Consider the following 16411-nt stretch of genomic DNA (forward strand, 5'->3'; position numbering starts at 1 on the left):
CAGCAAGTATGGTGTTTGAACTAACAGTAGACATCATATTGAATATTAGTAGACTAGTTTTTAGTTATTCCAGAAATTATGGATGGTGCTTATAAATATCTGTGACTAATATATCACCAGGCAACCTATGAGTTATTTGGAGAGACCTCTGAAACTGCTTTATCTCCAGTTTTCTTTTAAAAGACAACAGAGAAGACAGTCTTATCTTTGCTGTTGGCAGATGTGGTGCATCTTCTTAAAAGAAGCTGCTGGACCATTACCTGAATTCCCTGAACAAGATTGTTTGGGGGTTTTTGTGTATATTTTCTATTAATGAATTATTATTGAAAATTTAATTTTCAGTATTTCTTTATTAAATGTGTTTTTTAATCTAGTACTTCCTTCTCCTTTGAAAGAAGCTCCACTTAACCTCCTATGAAGTACATTCATTCTCTTCAAGGAGGAACTTCTCTGTTAGTGACAGCTCAGCTTCTGAGGAGTTAGCATTTTTTTTCTACATTTCAGGCAAAGTCAACTTTAAACACACTTGATTCATGATCGATAAATTCAAAAGGAGGCATATTTTTATTTGCTCTACTGAAGTTCTTAGGTTTTTTATGGAGTTTATTAGTTTGGAGAGGCAGGTATTCATAACAGGGCTTTTCAGAAGGGTTTCTGTTTTGATGGAGGCACAAGGTCTGTGGCATATTTCAAGAAACAGAAATGGTGACCGGGAAATGAGAAGAATTGCAAAATGTTTTAGTTCTTAGGAGTGGAATGCTTTAGTCCATCCCCAGCTGTCAAGTCTGTCCTGTAAACAGGAGACAGCAGCTTCTTGATTGAATTGGGCCAACATGTCTGGGCCTGCCCTGCTAAGCTGGCTTCTTTTTACAAAAACAGGTTGCCTCTTAAATGTCAAGGTTTGTTTTTTTGCTTCCTCCCTTACATCCTTTCATTACACTGGAGATTTGGCTTTCTGTGTCCTGGCTCTGTTTCAGTCTTATGTGACCAGCGTTGTAAGGAATTGATTGATTGTTGTCATAAAGATGAACTTGATCGTGAAAGATCATTTTATGACAAGAGGATAAATGTTCTTTCATGTTGTTCTGGTGGGTTGTTAAGATGCCAGATCAATGTTTAATAACCTGCTTGCATCCTTTTGCCTTTGATTATTGACTTCTATTTAAATTAGAGATTGACAGAGCTGTGGTTATTTTTATGTAAAAAGAGGTTTTTTTTCCCCATGTTTACCTAGTTTTTGGGGACTTTTTTTTTTGTTTGTTTGTGTAATAGGAAGTTCATGACTCTGTCCAGCTCTGGAAAAAGTATAATTTTGATAGCATTTGTTAAATACTTTGTTTTTCATTGAATATCTATTTTTACCCTATTTTGTCATGATAAGTTGAAGTCCTCCTTATAAAGCCGTTATTTTGCAAGTCAAGAAAAGATCTTTTCAGGAACAGATCTCTTGTGTCTATACAATATTTGGCATCTCTGAAGTTACTTGGAGTTACTATCATATGATTTCACTTCTTATGTAGATGACTCAAATTTTAGCTCCTGAATTTTTGTGTTCACGGTGTTGCCAGTCTTTTGCCTTGAACAAAAGTCACCTCACCCTTTTAAAGTCTGTCAGGTGTGTAGTGAAGTGTAGATTGTCATTGAAGCAGTTTTTCATATCTGAATTGGCTGTTTCACCAGACTTGGCCAATAGCTGTGTGCCAAAACCTGTTGAAGACTTTGCTGGCTCCTGGGGATTAAGAGCAGCAAGATCTGTTTCAATTAATGCGGTGTGAGTGTCAAAAGCCCTTTAGCTTTCAAAACTCTTAACCAGGCTCATTAGATAAGGGCTGCAGGAAAGCAGGCTTGGGAATTCACATTCCAGACAGAGAGCTGCCCTGACAGTGCTAGCAAAGTGAATTATTTCTGGAATATTTTGTGGTATTTTCAGGACTGGTTCTGCTGTCCAGTGTGCATTCAGGCAGCAAACGCATTTGCACAAAACTGCTGAACCTTCCATTTCAGATTGGCTGTTCCTGGGCAAGCATAGCTGAGTATTTTCTATTTCTTTAAGGCCCTATCTGAATGAAATGGTAAGAGATGCACCTGCAGATTATGAAGATGAATTAAAGGAGAGAGCACGTGTGCGGCCGTTGTCAAGAACTGGAGATTCTAGGTGTGGTATATCGTGTACTTTTCTGATAATTGCACTGCAAAATCATGGTGAGATGAAAATACTGAGTTCAAATCCCAAAATATTGTCTGAAGTGCCTGATAGTTTTTCCTGCAGCTAGAATATAGTATAACAAGACATGTTTCCTCTGAAAATGGCCATTGAAACTTGCATGCCAGTTTTCTTTTTGAATTAATAGAGCACTTATTCTCCAACAGAGGACTTTTATTGAGTTAAATACTCTGGAATCCTGCTTTCATAGTAGTTTTAAAATTTCTTTTCTTCCTCTTGTCTTGGTTTTGCACACCCTGAAATGATCTAAGTGGGTGAGGCAGAAGCAGAGCACTTGGAAAGTCCTTACATAAAGTCTTGACTGGCACCATTCAGTCTGTCAGCATGGGTGAAGTGCTCAACTGAGTCAGTTTTTCTGATGGCTTCAGAAACCACAGGCAAATGGGAATTGTGAGAAGTGCCTTTTTGCCAAGCAGTTTCTTTTTTTGCTTGGGATATTCTTTGGATTATAGGAAAACTGTCTGTCACTAATGTGTCACATAGTGATGCAAGTGAGTCTGTCATAGTTCCCACAGACTGTGTAGGAAATTCTTGAGTTTGATCACTGTATTTTCCTTTTTTCCTTTGCCAGAAATCAGATGCAGATTAGTTCTTCAGCTAGTGAACAGGCCAAGTCTGCAGGTGAAAGGCGATATGCAACAGGCCTCGTTCTTGGTATGTATAAAAACCTCACTAATAACACTGAATTAGCCTTTCTTTGCATATGTGTCTTGGTTTGAAAGGACAGGTGTCTGCTAAGGAAGGCAGGAGCCTTCCCTGAACTGGAAAATGTAAACCCCCTCCCTCCAAATTGTTATAAATTTGAAATTAAGGGGAGCTCTCAGGCAAAGATATGGGAGCAGGAATAACAGTTCTTTGTTAGGAAAGAAAATAAAAATGAAATAAACAATGCGGTAATACAAAACAATACCAACAGAGTTAGAATACAACCTGACACCCTGTTGGTCAGGGTGTTGGTAGCAGTCCAATTGAATGGTGGCTGCAGTCCTCCTGCAGTGTCAGGTGTGGTTCTGTTGGAGCAGGGATCCTATAGAAGGATCCCTGCTCCAACAGAAGGAGTTTTATAGAAGGAGTTTTCCTCTGAAGATCTAGTGATGATGTAGATGGGCCTGGTCTTCCTCTGGAAATCCAGTGAAAAGGCAGCTGCTCTCTGGGAATCCAGTGGAAAGGCTGTGCTGGTGTCCCAAAATCTCAGATTATATCCAGGTAGGGATGCTTGGCTCCTCCCCCTGGGCAGAGCTTCTCACAATGGGATGCTGTAATTTTTATCAGTCATGCAGTGACACTCAGTGGCCCATTAACAGAAGATATCTCCTGGAGGGAGGATTGGTTTGTGGAAGAGATAAAGAAAACTGCCCAATTAACAGAAGATAACTGCCACACCTCTGACAGATGGCAAATAGAATAGACACATTACCTTGCAATCTAGGACAATATGTTATTTCTCCATGTGAAAAGTTAAAAACTAGAAAAATGAGCATTTGTTTTTCCTTTTGCTAGTTGTCTCCAAGGCTGGTAAATAAGTGTTATTTACATAGAGAAACTAAAGCAAACCATATTCCTTTTCCCCCTTTACATAACTTACTAATTAATTTTTGACTTACTAATTAATTTAGAAGAGCCCAAGTTTCTTCTTAGATTTCATTAATATTTTAAGGCCCAGATAATGATGAAATTATTTTTCCAAAATGAAGTATGGGAGAAATCTTAACCTCTGTATTGTTAGACACAGCTTTACAGTGAATTATAATTGAATCAATATGAAAAATGGTACTGTGAAAAAAAAATCTCTTCAGGAGAGATTCTGGTTATCTCTCCTGAAGCCAGAAGATTTAGCAGGAAACACTAGTATTGAGTTTAATACAGAGAAATACTGGTGAAGACATAGCATTCTTAGCTGAATTCAGGAAAATGTAAGGCAAGAATAAAAGAACTTTAGTAGTTCTTCAGATGAGAGCTTTTGAAGGCAAGCTAGCTTTGAATTATGGCAAAATAGATGAACAGTTGTCAGAATAATTTCTGTTAATTTTTTCATTTGAATTGACCTGATCTTCAAGGCTATATGTAGCAGGTCAGTTTTTTGGAACTGTTTAAAGGCAGCATTAAACCACTGGTGTCATAGGGGTCACTCTCTGGTCTGCCCAGTCATCTCAATTGAAGTAACTTGAGGACACAGAGGTGTGAATTTGTACTCCTAGCAGTCCTGGTTAGAAGAGTATTGTAAACTATGTTGTGTAAAGATTAAGTAAATTCAAACTGGAATTTTTTTCAAAATGGGAAGTGATTTCAGACTCTCCCAAACTCACAAACCATGAGGTTATCTTGCACATTCTGGTCAATTTGTAGTCCCAGCACAACAGGGACTGCAAATCACAAATTTGATTTTTACATTAAAAAATCAGTTAGTCATGCATCAGGTTTTGTTGCTGTTCCTTATTTGGCTTTTGTTTTAGATTCTTTCCAGCTTCCTTCTCTTTGTTATTCAGGTCTACTTCACCAGAAGTCCAGTCAGTTTGTGTACAGAGTATCTTAAGAGTCTTTGTGTCTGATAGTCATACAATACAGAAGGTGCTGCTGATGTTTTTTGGGGTTTGTTTTTAAAATAATAGAAGGCCACTGCACTTACTGGGGGGGAACCATGACAAACTAAAAGTTTTTTGTGTTCCTTAAAATCTATGTGAGCTGTTATCACCATTTCCTTTTACATACACACATCTGTTGATACTTTGCTAATTCTTAGCAAAGTAGTCATGGGAACCATCCTAAAAGTTGAGCAATTTACTTTTCCTCCCCATGGGTTTAACTCCCTTCATTTTTAATGTTCAGTTTTATGCAGAGCAGTGCCTCATAATTATGGAGTGCTCTAGTGTATCTTCCTTAGGTGAACATAAGATTAAAAAAATAAAAATTTAAGTTACTTTTTTTAGTTGCTGTTGTACCAAATAGCTTTGAAATTTATAGCTTCCTTTTCCTATAAATTAGGAAAATTTATATTTTCCTACCGAAACCAGGAAAATAGTAATGAAAATCATATTGAAAATTTTAGTCTTTTTGATCATCATACTCCAAACAAATTGTCTATTAAAACTAGATATCTTTTTTGTTTTAGTCAGTAGAAATACAGTGTTTGTACAGTCTGCTCTGTTTCAGTTTCTAAATTGACTGAAAGGCAATGTTTTTGTCCAGTACCTTTAGTGTACTTTGTGGAACATTTCCACAAATGTATGGTCATTTCCATTAGGTGGTCAGGACCGAGAACTTCTTCAGAGGAGAAAGGAGAAATACAGACGAGAGCTAATGGAACAGATGGCTGAGCAGCAGCGCAATAAGAGACGGTAATGGAAAGTTCCTGCCTTTTTAAAAGATAATGGCTGAAATTTCAAGGCATTCCATTAATTCAGTGTGGTAAGAAGCAATTTCATAACTAAGGGATTCCAGGCAGCTGAGTAATACTGCATTTAATTAAACTCATTGTCATGAGAGCTTTCGTTTTTAATGAACATATTCACAAGCTCTCAGTGGAATGAAGAAAACCCAGATACTTTTTCATTTTTACAACTGATTTTTTAGTTTCTTAAGGGTAAAGAAGCTTTAACTAAAGTAATCTTTTTTTGCTGGTACAGGATTTCTGAAGTAGTTGGCAAAGTTGAAAATTATTTTGTTTTTGCCCTCCAATTTTGGAAAGTAACCTTTCATTTTTAAAGCATTTGATCATCTGACTTATGCAGAATAATAAAATATTAATTCTTCTTTACCTACTAGTCACTATCTACTGAATTATAGTCTGGATACATAAAAACACACAGCAATATTAGAGAAGGGATGAGGAATTAAAAATTAGTTACTATTGACTCATTGTGACAAAAATTATACTATGCAGAACAAGCCTGAGCCCAGAAATTTCAAAACAGTATTTATTGCTGCACTTTTAAATCATTCATTTCAATGTGTTTAATGTTAACTTCTTGAATGTGAATAAAAACTAATTTTTTAGGAATGTCCTGAAAAGTTGTAGTAAATAAGAATTGTGGTTTCTCCATAAAAGGTTTCTCCTTTTATGGTAGTTGGATTTTTACTAGGTGAAATGGGTGATAGCCAGATACTTCTTGAGAATTCTCTGTATTTACAAATATTATATAATTTCCTTCCCTGATTGCAGAAGAATTCAAGTGGAATCATTGTCTTCTGTTTTCCTGTATTTTTGGAGTTCTTTTAAATACAAAGTTGTGAATTTGTGCTTTGAAAGAATTAATATAGTTGTTCTTGCTTTCTGATTTGATACTTTTTTTTTACAAAAACAGTGAGAAGGAACTTGAGCTCTCAGTTGCTGCCTCTGGAGTTCAAGACCCAGAAAAGCAGGTAAGAAATTTGGATTTTCTTTCATCTGTATAGCCTATTATTTTTTTCTCACATGCACACTGTGGTTGCTTAGTCACACAACTCTGTGGAGTTTCTATAAAATGATAAATATTGGGCTATTTAATAGGACATCAGTGTACAACAAAATTGAAGCCCAGGATGATGAGGCTGTGTCATGGTTTAACCCCAGCCAGCAGCCAAGCCTCACGAGCAGCTGCTCGCTCACTTCTTCACCAGTGGGATGAGGGAAAGAAAGAATAGGAAGGATAAAAGCTGGAAAACTCAAGGGTTGAGATGAAGACAATTTAACAAGGAAAGCAAAAGCTGCACACATCAGCAAAACAAAGCAAGAAATTAATTCAGAGCTACCCATGGACAGGCAGGTGTTCAGCCATCACACATCTTGGGAAGACAAACCATCCCTCCAAACATCCTCTCCTTCCTCCTTCTTCCCCCCACTTTATATACTGAGTGTGATGTCCTATGGTCTGGAATATCCCTTTGGTCAGTTGGGGTTGCCTTTCCAGCTGTGTCTCCTCCCAGCCCCCCCAGCCACACCCAGGCTCCTCACTAGCATGGCAGCAGAAAAAGCAGAGAGGTCTTGGCTCTCTTTTTATTGCCCTGCTCAGCAATAAAAACACCACCTCTGTATTATCAACCCCATGTTCAGCATAAATACAAAACACAGCACCCCCCCCCCCCACTGTGGAAAAAATTAACTCTTCCCCAGCCAAAAGCAGCACAGGCTGTAAGTCATTAAACATACTTTCAGCATCAGAGGAAAATATTTTCATGGAAATTATTGAGCATTTTCTTTTGCTGTGTCCAAATAGAAATTTGATACCCACCAAGAGTGGGTATCATGGAAAGAATTACTTAGTGTCCAGTGGTAGCCTCTTAAATGCACACTGCAGTAACCTGTCTTTGGGAATGCAAAGTATGCTGCAGAAAGCTTTCTCTCAATTAAAAAAAAAGGTTGTTTTGCAGATGAGTTGATCTCATTCCAACAGTTTTTAATTTAAAATTTGTTATTTTTAAAGTGATCCAATATAGTGTTTAGGATTACAAGCATTTTTATAGGATTTTGTAAAAAGCAAGTTGTTTGTAAGACTTAATGCAGAGTTTCTACTGTCTCCACTTCCTTAGTAAGGTGATGATTACATGAAGAATTTTGATTAGCATGCATCCAGGAGCAGGTTGTCAGCACTAGTAACATTATTAGGAGACTGATAGTCTTGCAGAGACTGACAGAACTTGTGTGATTTGCATGTATTTGCTGTGTGCCCAAAGCCATTGCAGCTTGGGTGTGGTGGAGATGTGCTGTTCAGGATGTAGAGTGGTAACTTTCAAGCATAGACTGGTTATTAAGTTAACTAGTTACTGATTTAAATTATCACCAGTATTTTTTTGGGAATGCTTTGACACAGATTGAAACTTGTGCCATTTTTGGAGAAGGGAAGTAGAAGGGAAAGAAGGTCCTCTTTGCTAGAAAATGAAGGTGGATGAACAGCTAGCTGTAAGATGCTACTAGTCAGATCCTTGTGGGTCCCTTCCAACTCTGAATATTCTGTGAAACCATTTCTTTCTTTCTGTGAAACTTGGGAGACAGGAGACTGAGAATGCACACAAGACAAGCAATGAAGCTGAATCAAAATTCTTACTCTTAAATGGGGAGGAAAAACACCTGCCTTCACTGCATAAAATGTCTGTCATGCTTGTTTAGTCCCTGTTTCAAACTCATTCAGCTCGGTTATCTGGCAAAAATCTGCATCTTTTTTGCTGCTTTAGTTGGTATAGAAGGGTCAGCTGGCTGATCAGGGATTCACATGGTGAAAGGGAGAGGAATAGAGGGTACAGCTGGGAGGCAGGCAGGGGAGGAGGCAGAACTGAGCAGAGGATGCTGGCTCTCCTGGCTCAGCAGGCTGCAAGGTCAGTGTAAACAGTTCTGTGTAATCAAAGCTGACTATGCAGAAGCATGCTGTGCTGCAGCACTCAATACACCATCCACATCTCAGTCAGAGTCTGCAAAGTGCCTGTTGTAGGAACAAAATTCTATCCAGAGCAAGTACACAGCATGCATAGTGTTTAAGCACTAATTTAGCTGAAAGCCTTCAATTAAGTTGAATTGCTACATTCATTAGGCATCAGTCACTGTTAGCCTTAAATTGCCTCTCAGGGAGAGATTCTAATTAGGTGCATTTCTTGATTAATTACAGGTTGGTTAAATAGCAATGCCTGATTAAGAATCTATAAAAATGTAGACTGTGGTATGTGCTGCTTGTTTAAACTGAAACAATCCCCAGGATGAACTGAGTACTCAAGTCACATCTGAAATCAGCAGTAGAGCTGAAATCTGGGGCACTTTGGGAATGCTTTCATATTAAAGTTGTTAGTGAGAAAGGTTGTTTTAAATGTTCTGCAGCTCAAGACATTGGATTTGAAAAGACAAAAAGTCTGTAGACTTCTTTCTAAAATTCAGTTGCTTTAGCTAGTATCTGTTATCCAATTCTATGTTCTAGAAAATTGAAATTAAATACTATAAGCAAATACTTACGTCTAGTAGATTTTGAGAATTTGTGTCTAAACACTGTATTCCTTGATTGGTGAGTACTAACTGCCTTGTATACACTGTCTTGCAGCTAAATGATGAGGAGGTAAAGATTTAATATTTTGTTGAAATATTTCCATATTGTAGGGTGTATGGTTTTCTGGTAGATATTAATATGTAGCTGGTTTCGGGTATTACTTTCTCCCAATGCATGTTAGTTGAAGAACTTCAATATTAGGACCAATAAATTCAGAACAAAATCTCTTTTACTTATGCAGTGTATGATTTTTTCCCCATTCTTCTATTCTATTGCCTTATTTAAACAAACATTAGAATAGTTATGCAGAGCAGTTGCTGTAAGGGCTTTCTGGGTGTGATAGGATAGTTCTGAAACTGACTTGCATGCCTTCACATGATTTGCTTGTTGCTTTTGACTTTTTTCTGAGGCTGACAGTTATCAATAAACATTTGCTACTTCTGTTTTAAAAAGAACTCCCTCCAAAAACTTGTAATTTTTGTGATTGAAAAAATTAATAAGATCAAAGGAATTCAAAAAGTAAAATAATGGTATTGAAGGAAATGTTTATTGGAAAAAGTCTCACTGTGTATTTGTATTTTAGTTTTTACTGATTATGAGCTATTTCAATCTTGGGTTGGAGGGGAGGGATTTCAGAAACTTTGCTTTGCATAATATGAGTATACTGTCACTGTGGAAAATTGACAGCTGTAGATAAACTGTTCTAAAGCCATGTTCTTTTTTCTGGACATTACCTAGATATACTTTATATATTTCCTGAAACCAATGACAAGGTTGCTTTTTGTAAAATCTCTGATAAAAGTTCTGGATTACCTTGTAATACTGGATTCCCAGTAGATCACTGGGAGAAAAAAATGCAGTTACTAGAAATTTGAACATTTGAAATTTGAAAGTTGAGATCCAGTGAAGTGTTTAACCCAATGTAAATGGAGGTTCAGAGTATTTCCTAGTAATAAGGCAACTGTTTTGTTTTGGTTTTTTTCCTCTCTCTTTTACTTACTACTACTTTTTTTTTTTTTTTTTCCCTTCAGCCAAATAGATTGAAGCAGCTTGGCTTCACAGCAAGAGCTTTTGAAGAGAAGGTACCTCCTGAAAGGCCCAGGGTGGCTTTCCAGACTCCAATGCCAGCCCGTTCAGCCTCTCCAGTGAATGAAGACTCTCAGAGTGATAAAGACTTTCAGAGGGGTCTAGTCAGCAGTCTTGGGGAAATGGTGGTTCCCAGGTGCTTCACCATCATGTTTATTTTACATGTTAAGTAAGATTGTTGTTTAGCATGTTATTACTGCTGAGGTAGAGCTCAGTAGTACTCTGGATCCTTCTCCGAGGAGCTGATGAAGGTAGAAATAATATTTTGACAATTAACAGAAAACTAACTACTTTGCACTGGAATAAACTTTTAATGTCAGTTTCCTCATAGTTTATTTGAAAGCATCCATGGAGGCTGGAATATCTCTGAAGGCAGCTCTCTCATAGTGGATGTTTGTGTAGGACAAGGGTTGAGCTGTAGAATTTATGTCCATGTCTGTAATATGGAATCATGTTGTGAGAATGCTTGGGCCCATGCCCTGCAGAGTCCATGTTTTCAGAAGGCTGATGTGGCACCAGTTTGGCTCCTATTAATTAAGCAGTCTCCCAGGGCTGAGCTCAGGAATGCACTGTAAGCAAGGACAGCTTCCACTGGGTGCTGTGATTGTGACTAAACTATTCAGAGAGAGAAGGATCTCCAGGCACGTGGCTGAAACTGTGCTATTCACCCTTTGACCAGATCTTGCCTTCTTTTCTTTACTGATGTACCAGGAAGTACCATTAACTGAGCCACATAAAGAAGGAGTGCTTGTTTTGTGTTCTCAGATCTCTGGCATAGTCTGGGTTCATGTACTGCTCCCTCAGGGAAGGTTAATTCCCTGCTGAGATTTATTGTATCTTGTTCCTGCATGTCACTAATGAGAGGTCTTAAGCTGAACTAAATCTAGAATTTTCCCATAATGAATTCTCCTTCTATCCCCATCCCTGCTTCATTTTCTTTCCCTCCCTCTTCTCTCCTCCCCCCACTTCTTCTGATGATACCTTTTCAGTTGTACAACAAACTAAGGAATTGTGTCCCTTTTTTCTTTAAGGCTTGCACCGTTGCCACCGCCTCCACCACCCGTTTTGACAGACAACTATAAAACACCTTATGATGATGCTTATTACTTTTATGGGGCAAGGAATCCTTTGGATCCTGCTCTTGCATACTGTAAGTTGATGATTTTAGCTGGTTGTTAGAGTGATTCATATGACTGCTTTTGATCTAGTTAAATGATGAACAATGTAGAACTTGCAACAGCAAATTAAACCCATTTTTAAGATGTGTATTGAATGAAAAAGGCTTTTTTTTTCAATACTGTTTTTGAATGAAGTAATTTTCTCCAGCAACAAAAAGGGCTGTGATTTCCTGAAATCTTGTTCATCACTCAGATTTTTTGCTGTTACTCCTCCCAGATAATTTTCTTTGCAATATCGATAATTCAAACACTATTTCCTAAAATCACTTAAATAATAATTAATTACACATGTCGGTGTTGTTGCAATTTCAGGTATAATTATCAATATTTTAAAGATATTTATTAATACATTGAATATATTAAAATAATGTATAAAGTGGTCTACTGTTATATTTTAAGAACTCCTTTTTTGTCTGTCCTTTGCTTCATGATGAATTCATGATTGAAACTATTGTGATTTGCGTAGGGAGGGACTGGAGTGTGTGGTGTTCATTTTTCTCCTTTTTTTTTATTTTTTAGAGAAAAAAAACAGAAATACTTTAAAATTTTTTGTTCTATCTTCATAGAGAAGGTAAAGTAAAGGAGAAAAAACTTAGAAAAATAACTTTTACTAGTTGATTTGAATGACATTTGGAAAGAATGAGGATATGTCACCATTAAGTGACCAATTTAATCTTGTTATTTGAGGTAAAATATGTTAATGAGGTAATTTGTAAAATCTAAAGGGATTTAGTTGAATTTAAGAAATAGATTTGTACCTTGGCATTGTATATCTTGCTTTAGAGGGGCATTAAGGGTTAGCTGAGTTTGTTATAGAAGCTGAGAGTTCTGTTTGTTCTATACTCACAGAGTTTGAGTGGTGAACTCTGTTCTTTTAGATAATGACAAATATTTATATCTGAGCATTCAAAATTTAAAATATGGTTTATTTTGGTTTTTTACTTTGCAGATGGTACAGGAATGATGGGAATGCAACCCACACCTAGTCTGGATCCTCCTTTAGGCCAAGCTCCAGTAGAGCAGCCTGTGTAAGTATTATGTCTATTTGTATTCTTTGTGTGTATTTGTCTGTATTGGTTTTTTTTTTGTGTTGGTAATATTTTGCTGAGAACAGATATACCTTTGAAATAAAATGTGTTAAAGACAACTCTTCAAACTTCTATTTAGACAATAAAAGAATAATTCATTGAACTGCTATTTGCATATGGATTTAAGAAAATGTTTGGGATTATAAACTGCCAGGCTATAGGAAACAACAACTCTTAAATACTTCAGGAAGGGATTTTTAAAGAAATTTTTTACCCCACTCTGGTCCCTGTGATGTTTTTCTTTTATATATGTGATTTTTCAATTCAGAAGCAACATTGGACAGAGGGATACAGGAGACAGACAAAGAAGCACAGGAGTGTATTCTGAGGAAAAAACAAAGCCTTCCAAAGAAGCAACATTATCTTATCAACAAGAATTACAGCAACAGGTACTGAGTGATAAAGCTTCTAACTCTTCATTCTTTTATTTTTTGACATATGATGGTTTTAACTATAGTACTCTTTCAGAGAGCTTTATGTAGCATACAAATAAAAAGCTTTTTAACTCTCCTTCCTTTCATCACTTCCTTCCTCTGACTCTGCTTTAGCTCATTTTAGCTCTTCAGGTGGACAGTAAGCTCTTCAAATTTTTTGTCAGAGGCAGAGAGAATGTTAAGAATCTTACAGCAAACAGATTAGTTCCAGGCATGTATCTTTATATAATTATTTTCGTGAAGACAAGAACCTGCATCTTGAAAGGAATGGCTTGTATTGCTCTGATATTTCATTATTGCTCTAATTATTAGGAACAGTCTAATTTCTGTAATTTCTTCATGATCATTTGGACACTAATTCAACAGTTTGCCAAATATTTATTTCCAGTGTGTTTGTAGGTGGTGTCTCATTTCTTTTTAGCTTCTCTTTTGATAGACTAGACCATTTTTTGTGTCTCCTGTTCCAGTAGACACCTTAGTCCCATACTCACTTTAGTGGCCTTTTGCTGCTGCACCTTGTGGGAGTTTATAGTTATAAAATGTATTTGACCCTGATGAAACATGTTACTTTTGCAGAAATTTTCCTAGAACCCGGTTCAGGGGCACTTAACGTTTTCTTACCTTAATTTTTTGTATTTCCTTTGTAGAGGTAAATAATATCTATAAAAATACTGTAGTTCTGATTATGTTTGTGCATAAGGGATAAAGGAAAGGCTGTCAACCAAGGGCAAATAGTTAATAGAATAACCATTTAGGAATAGTGTCAAGTACTGTACATGTGGTTGTCTGAAGGCATTTTCTCAGTATAGTCCTATGTAAGTATTACCTTGCAATATAAGACTGCACAATATGACATAAAGGTCTAATAAACATGGCATGATACAATCTTTCATAGTTGTTATGGCTGAAAGCAATCAGGATATTCTTCTTTTTGCTATAGATAAACCTGACTGATGATTTTTGTAGACAGTTGAAGGAGCTAGATGGGTCTTTATTTACTCATTATATCTCTTATGGAATTGTGCTTACTTGTTGAAGGGACATGAAAGAATCATGGAGTGGCCTAGGTTGGAAGGGAGCTTAAAAATCATCTCGTTCCAGCCCCACTGCCATGGACACCTTCCACTAGATCATGCTGTGTGACACCCTATCCAACCTGGCCTTGAACACTTCCAGAGATGGGGCATCCACAGCTTCTCTGGGCAACCTGTTCCAATGCCTCACCACTTCATAGTGTTTTATCTAATTATATTTATCCAATGAAATGTTTTTCTAATGCACATGAGAAATAAACTTAAGAAAAATACATTAATATATTTCAAATACATAAATAGTTAATGTTTTAAAAGCTTTGAGTAAAAGATGGACTTTTTAACAGCTGTTCACTTTATACATTCTATAAATTAGGAGACTTAATTACATAAATGATTTTGAAGGAAAAGAAGAGCAAAGCATATGAACATTCCTGTGTTACATACATAGATCATAGTGAATTACCACTGGAAACTATTTTATGAGTGATTGTAGAATTGTGTAGGCATTTATTATTAGGAGTCATGTCCAGTCTAAGTTTTGGTTAAACAAAACATACCAGATTGAGAGAAGCAAGTGCAATAATATTGTAGAATTTTGCCTTTTTAATTTTCAGCCAGTATAAACATCTGTATCAAAGATCCAGAGATATGGAACTTTTGATCTAGTGCAAATGTCACATGTGGACATTTCTGGAAGTTGGAAGTTTTATGATGTGTAGGATGTTTCTCTGATAATGCACAGCTGGACAAGCACAACAGAATGCAATGCACTGTCTGCAGTGTAGACAGTGACCTGTTTGGATGTTCTTGCTCTAGATGAGGGAAATAGATAATGAGAGCATTCAGTTTGCTCTGTTAACTTTTTATTCAACTTCTACTTAAAGTGATATTATTGTGGAACTAACTGTGGTTGGATTGTTTTTAGATAAGAGAGAGAGAAGAGCGCCGCAGACAAGAGCGAGAGGAGAAGGAGAAGTTAGAAGCAGAAATGAAGAATTACAATCCCTGGGGAAGAGGTGGTGGTGGTGCTCCTCTCAAAGATGCAGAAGGAAATCTGATAAGTATGTTTGTGAAAATTATGGGTTGTCTTTTCAAGCCTGATGTTTTCTTGCTCTTGTTAGGGCTCTATTCAGCCATATTATTCCTTGTTTTGTAGCACTGGTAGCCCTTGACAAATAAGATTTGTTTCAAGGAAATGCACTCCAGGAATAATTGAGTTATTATTTTGATTTCTGTAGAATCATTCAAAGAGTACAATCCAAACAAAATAGGAAACATAGGATATGTCAACTATAAGTGAAGACACAATGCAGTTGTAAAGGGAGAAGGAGGAAAACAAGCTGTCAGAATCATCTGTAATACAAATATGCTAAACTTGTTGTGAAGATTTTTATTTAAGCATGTCCTAGGAAACAGGTTTTTAGGGTTTTTTTTATTTCTAAAAGTGATTTCTAGGCTTAGAAATCTCTATTTGTGACATGAAAAATGGAAATGTGTTTATATAAATATACAAAGCTAAGTGGAATATTTATACTTCCCAAATTAACACCGCTAGTAAATGGTTATATAAAGAGCACTCAGCAGTAATGTTTTATAAGGCTTGCTTTTTTCCAAGTTCTGTTTTTATACAAGATGGGAGTAGGGAGCTGGAAGATAGCTATGATCCAGCTTGTTCATCTACCCTTCCAGTAAATCATTAAATATTTACTGGATAACAGTTTATATATGAAAGTAATTTGTTTTAGTTCTATGACACCTGAGCAACATTTGTCAAAATTAATAGTATATTTTGAGAGTAGTGAGTAAAGTTTAAATGCTTTTTAAAGATTTTGTGGCCAAATTAAAAGTTTAGAAGCTTGTATTAAGGATCCAAGCTTGTGTTTATCCTCAGGGCAGATAGAGGTGTTCATACTGCCTGACTTCAGGCACTATATTTATGTGTTTGGCTTCTTCCTCTAGGCTTCAACAGTGGTGTGACTGGAAATGTAAAGGTCTCATACTGACCTGAGCTCTACACATAACTGCTGGGAAGTTTATCTCTGTCTGTAAATGAGAAACCAAGAGAAAGAAGCTTCTTAACTTGTTTTCCTGAATTAAATATGTAAAATACTTTTCCCACCATAGCTTGGCAGCGTGATGGATAAGCTATGAGTTGAGTGTTGTGAAACAGGACATGCTTTCTGACATGTCTTTTTAATGTGGTGTGACTTGTCTTTTTATCCTCTTAAAAATGTCTGTAAATAGCTTTTTATCACACTCTGATATATGCAAAGGTTGCTTTACAGAGAGGCATGGAATTTAAAGTTCTTGGAATCTGTGTGCTTAAATGACTACAGTAATTCATAATTATCAGAAACACTATTTCAAAATGTAATCTGAAAACTGTGCAGTGCTTTTTTGTTTTGAAATGAGCCTTCTAAGTG

General features: G+C 36.6%; 1 protein-coding gene across 11 annotated transcripts in view; it reads left to right on the top strand.

Annotated features, from left to right (window-relative positions):
* The window catches only part of CSPP1 (centrosome and spindle pole associated protein 1), a 63597-nt gene that overhangs the window by 22350 nt on the left and 24836 nt on the right, over window positions 1–16411 (top strand). For 10 of the 11 annotated variants that reach the window (XM_077186273.1, XM_077186287.1, XM_077186258.1 and 7 more), the window contains 9 exons: window positions 2054–2155; window positions 2796–2878; window positions 5466–5559; window positions 6526–6583; window positions 10200–10390; window positions 11286–11404; window positions 12382–12460; window positions 12789–12909; window positions 14914–15049. In XM_077186273.1, coding sequence (XP_077042388.1) covers window positions 2054–2155; window positions 2796–2878; window positions 5466–5559; window positions 6526–6583; window positions 10200–10390; window positions 11286–11404; window positions 12382–12460; window positions 12789–12909; window positions 14914–15049 — 983 coding nt within the window. The remainder of the gene's footprint in view (window positions 1–2053; window positions 2156–2795; window positions 2879–5465; window positions 5560–6525; window positions 6584–10199; window positions 10391–11285; window positions 11405–12381; window positions 12461–12788; window positions 12910–14913; window positions 15050–16411) is intronic. The other variant, XM_077186282.1, reaches the window with a different exon arrangement.

The sequence above is a fragment of the Agelaius phoeniceus genome, chromosome 1, assembly GCF_051311805.1.
Source record: "Agelaius phoeniceus isolate bAgePho1 chromosome 1, bAgePho1.hap1, whole genome shotgun sequence".
NCBI lineage: Eukaryota > Metazoa > Chordata > Aves > Passeriformes > Icteridae > Agelaius > Agelaius phoeniceus.